Here is a 6494-nt window from a genome sequence, read left to right as displayed (position 1 = left end):
CATATCCTCCTAATTTCAATATAATTCCAGCCAAAATTATTGAACCAGAAATTGGAGCTTCAACATGAGCTTTAGGTAATCATAAATGTACCAAAAATATAGGCATTTAACCAAAAAAGCTAAAATTATCGAAAAATATAATAACTCATAATTAAACATATAATTACTTAAAAAATAAAAATTTAAATTTCCTAATTTTTCATATAAATAAAAAATTCCAATTAATATAGGTAAAGATACAAATAAAGTATAAAACAATAACTAAATTCCAGCTTGTAATCGTTCAGGCTGATACCCTCACCCTAAAATTAATAATAAAGTTGGAATTAAACTTCCTTCAAAAAATAAATAAAAAGCAAAAATATTTATTCTAGAAAAAGTTAAAAATAAAAAAAATAATATAAAAATTACATTCACTAAAAATAAATTATTATAATTTTTAAATTTTTGAATTATTTCAGTTGCTATTAATATTAATGCACAAATTCAAAATCTTAATAAAATTAATCCATAAGAAATTATATCACACCCTAAAAAATAAGAAATACTTATAAAATAATTTATATAAATATTAAATAAATTAAAAATAAAACTAATAAAAAATAATATATTTTGAACCATTCAAAATATACTATTTAAAAAACAAATAGGAATTAAAAATGAAATAAAAAAAATAAATTTTAACATTATAAAATTCTAAATGATTGAAAATAATCATTTCCATGAGTACGAATTATAGAAACTAAAATAGAAATTCCTAAAGCTCCTTCACAAACTCTAAATGTTAAATATATTATTATAAAATAATTTCTATAATCTATTATATTTATATAACTATATAATAAAAAATAAATTATTAAAATAATAAATTCTAAACTTAATAACATAGATAATAAACGTTTTCGATTAAAAATAAAAGAAAAAATCCCTATCAATACTATTACACAACAAAATAATCAAAAATAAATTATCATTTTTTAGTTTTAATAGTTTAATAAAAACATTGGTCTTGTAAATCAAAAATAAGAATAATTTTTTTAGAACTCTCAAGAAAAAAGAAATAATTCTTTATCATAAATTCCCAAAATTTATATGTTAATTAAACTATTTCTTAAAATCATACATATATTAATTTTAACTATAATACTAATTTCAAGTATTACATTTTTATTCTTAAAACACCCATTATCTATTGGATTAATACTGTTAATTCAAACTATTTTAATTTCAATAATTTCAGGACTAATTTCAAAAACATTTTGATTTTCCTATATTTTATTCTTAATTTTTTTAGGACTACATTATTAGTTTTATTTATTTATGTAACAGCAATTGCTTCAAATGAAATATTTTCATTTTCAATTAAAATACTAATATGAACAATTTCATTAATCACAAGAATTTTATTTTTATGAATTATTTTTTACAATTATATTAATATAGATATATTTACAAATAATGAATCAATATTATTAATTAATTTAAAAATTATAATTAAAGAAAATTCATATATTTTAACTAAACTTTATAATTACCCTACAAATTTTATAACAATTTTTTTAATAAATTATCTTTTAATTACTTTAATTGCAATTGTAAAAATTACTAATATATTTTTTGGACCAATTCGATTTATAAAATAAATGAATAAACCAATATGAATTAAACACCCACTTTTCAAAATTATAAATAATTCTTTAATTGATTTACCAACTCCAATTAATATCTCTTCTTGATGAAATTTTGGATCTCTTTTAGGATTATGTTTAATCATTCAAATTTTAACTGGATTATTTTTAGCTATACATTACACAGCAGATATTAATATAGCTTTTAATAGAATTAGACACATTTGTCGAGATGTAAATTATGGATGACTATTACGAACTCTTCATGCTAATGGAGCTTTATTTTTTTTTATTTGTATTTATCTTCATATTGGACGAGGAATTTATTACAATTCTTATAAATATACACAAACCTGACTAGTTGAAGTAATTATTTTATTTTTAGTAATAGCAACAGCCTTTATAGGATATGTATTACCACGGGGACAAATATCTTTTTGAGGAGCAACTGTAATTACTAATTTATTATCTGCTATTCCTTATTTAGGTATTGATTTAGTACAATGAGTTTGAGGAGGATTTGCAGTTGATAATCCAACATTAACACGATTTTTTACTTTTCACTTCATTTTACCTTTTATTGTTTTAGCAATAACTATAATTCATCTTTTATTTCTTCATCAAACAGGATCAAATAACCCAATAGGACTAAATTCAAGTATTGATAAAATCCCATTTCATCCCTATTTCACTTTTAAAGATATTACCGGATTTATTATTCTAATTATAAGACTTATTCTATTAACTTTAATAAATCCCTATTTATTAGGAGACCCAGATAATTTTATTCCAGCTAATCCTTTAGTAACTCCTATTCACATTCAACCAGAATGATATTTTCTGTTTGCTTATGCAATTTTACGTTCAATTCCTAACAAATTAGGAGGAGTAATTGCATTAGTTACATCTATTGCTATTTTAATAATTATACCTTTTTATAATATAAGCAAATTTCAAGGATTACAATTTTATCCCATTAACCAATTTTTATTTTGAATTATACTATCCACTGTAATTTTATTAACTTGAATTGAAGCTCGATCAGTTAAAGAACCTTATGTTATAATTGGACAAATTCTAACATTTATTTATTTTTTATACTTTTTAATTAACCCTTTAATTAATAAATGATGAGATAACTTACTAAATTAAATGTAAGTTAATTAGCTTGAAATAAGCATATATTTTGAAAATATAAGATAGAATTAAAATTTTCTATTAACTTTACTAAAAATAATTCATATAAATAAATATATTTTTAACCCAACTATAAATAATAAAAAATTTAATGAATATGGTAAATAACACTTTCAAGATAAATATATTAACTTATCATATCTAAATCGAGGTAAAGTCCCCCGAACTCAAATAAATAAAAAAGAAATAATAACTAATTGAAAAAAAATATTAAATTAAATAAATTACATCCTAAAAAAATTACACAAAATAATATTCTTATAAATAAAATTCTCGAATACTCCGCTAAAAAAATTAATGCAAAACCTCCTCTTCTATATTCTACATTAAATCCAGATACTAATTCTGATTCCCCCTCAGCAAAATCAAATGGAGTACGATTAGTTTCCGCTAAACAAATTCTTAATCAAATAAAACCCATAGGAAATAAAAAAAATAAAAACCAAATATAATATTGAAATTTTATAAAATCAATTATATTATATCTTTCAATTAAAAAAATAAAAGATAGTAAAATTAAAGCCAATCTTACTTCATAAGAAATAGTTTGAGCAACAGCTCGTAAACCTCCTAATAAAGAATAATTTGAATTTCTTGATCATCCTGCAATTATTACAGTATACACTCCTATTCTTGTAATTCTTAAAAAAAATAACAAACTTAAATTAAAACTATTCAATCTTCTTAAAACAGGTATGCATATTCACACCAACAAAGATAAAAATAATGAAAAAATAGGAGAATAATAGTAACAAATATAATTTGACATTAAAGGATAAGTCTGTTCTTTAGTAAATAATTTAATTGCATCACTAAAAGGTTGAACTACTCCAATAAAACCCACTTTATTTGGTTCTTTACGAATCTGAATATAACCTAAAACTTTTCGTTCCAACAATGTTAAAAAAGCTACACCCACTAAAACACAAATAATTAATAATAAACTTCTTAATAAAGATATAATAATTTCATTTAAAAACAAGTACTACTTATAATTTTTAAATTATATAAATAAATTCTAAATTTATTGCACTAATCTGCCAAAATAGTAATTAAATTCATTCATAAAATAATTTCTTAAAAATAAATATTAATTCCTTTCGTACTAAAATATTTTATTAAATCAAAGATAGAAACCAACCTGGCTTACACCGGTTTGAACTCAGATCATGTAAGAATAAAAAGTCGAACAGACTTAATATTTAAACTTCTACATTTAAATATGAATCTTAATCCAACATCGAGGTCGCAAACTTTTTTATCGATAAGAACTCTCCAAAAAAATTACGCTGTTATCCCTAAAGTAACTTAATTTTTTAATCACTAATAATGGATCACTTAATCATAAATAAATGACAAAAATTATTAAAAGTTATTTAAATTTTAATATCACCCCAATAAAATTATTTAATAAATTTATAACAAAAAAAACCAAAATAAATTAAAAATTATTAAATAATTAAGATTTATAGGGTCTTCTCGTCTTTTGATCATATTTTAGCTTTTTAACTAAAAAATAAAATTCTATATAAATTTTAAATGAAACAGCTTATATCTCGTCCAACCATTCATTCCAGCCTTCAATTAAAAGACTAATGATTATGCTACCTTTGCACAGTTAATATACTGCGGCCTTTTAAAATTTTTCAATGGGCAGGTTAAACTTTAAATAAAATACAAAAAGAGATGTTTTTGTTAAACAGGCGAATACAAATTTTGCCGAATTCTTTATTTAAACTTTTCAATTATATAAATCAAAACATATAAATATACTAATTTTATCATTATTATTTTACAAATCAAATTATAAAAAATATTTTAATAAATAATTAAAATATACTAAATATTTAATAAAAAAAAATAAATTATAACAAACTTTTTAATAATTGCTAATTCTAAGCATATAATTAATTTAAATACATAAAACTTTCAATAATTTATTTTACAGCTTATCCTATAAAATATTAAATTAATTATTTATTTAAATTTATATAAATAAATTAAATAATAATCAATTCTAAATTAAATTTATTTCTTAAAAAACTAGATACCATATTAAACGAAAAACATTTCATTTCTAAAAATTTATTAAAAATAATATTATTACATTAACCTTTATAAATTTTTAACTATTAATAAATTGAAAAAAATATTCAAATAAATATTATTTATTTAATAAACCCTGATACACAAGGAATCCTCAAGGCAGCCGTAGACCTGGAGCACCAGCTAAAACTTGGAGAAGAACAATTGAAGAAGATTTAAGAGAAACGAACTTTTCCTGGAGTGATATATGCCTCCAATCAAATAACCAAACCCGATACAGAAATATGGTAGAGGCCCTATGCTCCACTGGGTGATAAGGATAAAAGGAAAAGAAGAAGATACAAAAGGTACAATAATTAAAATTTATAATGATTTGCATAAAAATCTTTTCAATGTTAATGAAATACTTTACTATTAAGCTTTAAATTGTCATTCTATATACACTTTTCAGTACATCTACTATGTTACGACTTATCTTATTTTTAAGTAAGAGCGACGGGCGATATGTATATATTTTAGAGCTAAATTCAATTTATTTATCTATATAAATTTACTTCAAAATCCACTTTCAATAAATTTTTCATATTTATATCCATAAAAATATATTTAATATAACTCATTTCTACTTAAATATAAGCTACACCTTGATCTGAAATAAAATTATTGATAAATTTAAGAAAATTAATATTCTTTTGAAATATTCTGCTAACGACGGTATGTAAACTGATTACAAATTGAAGTAAGGTCCAACGTGGATTGTCAATTATAGGACAAGTTCCTCTGAGTAGACTAAAATACCGCCAAATTTTTTAAGTTTCAAGAACATAACTATTACTACCTAAAATTTAAGTTTTCCCTTTTTATAATAGGGCATCTAATTCTAGTGTATATCAAAAGTTTTTTAGCTTCAACTAATTTTTAATAAATTTTAAATTAACTTATAATTTCACCTAAGAAATTAATTTTAAACTTAATCTAAATAATTGAACTAATTTTAAAATAAAATATTTATATGTTTGTTTAACCGGAACTGCTGGCACAAATTCTGTTAATAATATAATTATAACTAATTCTTAATTTCTTATATTATTAATATCAACTACTGTGATAATAAAAATAAAAAAAATTTTTAAATTAATTAATAATCACACAAAAATTTACATGTAAAATTAATTTTAAACAATTTCTTAAGCTAAAATAAAACTTTTTAATAATTTACAAAAATTTTATATTTAAAATCAATATATTGATAATTTTATATTAAATAATAAAATTTAATATTAAACTATAATTTTAATAAAATATTTATAATCCATAAAAATAATTCTTTCCTCACATTTTGCCCCTTTAATACATATTTACAAAAATTTTAAATGAAAAATAATTTTATTATCCATTTTTTAATAAATAATAAAATTTAATAAATATCCATAAACTAAATAAAATATTTATTAATCCATAAAAATAATTCTTTCCTCACATTTTGCCCCTTTAATACATATTTACAAAAATTTTAAATGAAAAATAATTTTATTATCCATTTTTTAATAAATAATAAAATTTAATAAATATCCATAAACTAAATAAAATATTTATTAATCCATAAAAATAATTCTTTCCTCA

General features: G+C 20.2%; 1 protein-coding gene across 1 annotated transcript; it reads left to right on the top strand.

The window, feature by feature from the left end:
- Positions 1-1643: 1643 nt before the first annotated feature.
- LOC119664690 (cytochrome b-like) lies at positions 1644-2780 on the top strand. The gene is given in 1 exon segment (XM_038074143.1): positions 1644-2780. A coding segment is annotated over 1 exon segment (1137 nt).
- The last annotated feature ends 3714 nt before the right edge of the window (positions 2781-6494 follow it).

Source organism: Teleopsis dalmanni, unplaced genomic scaffold (genome assembly GCF_002237135.1).
Source record: "Teleopsis dalmanni isolate 2A unplaced genomic scaffold, ASM223713v2 unscaffolded_contig_2493, whole genome shotgun sequence".
Classification (NCBI taxonomy): domain Eukaryota; kingdom Metazoa; phylum Arthropoda; class Insecta; order Diptera; family Diopsidae; genus Teleopsis; species Teleopsis dalmanni.
This window is presented reverse-complemented; position numbering and strand designations above follow the sequence as displayed.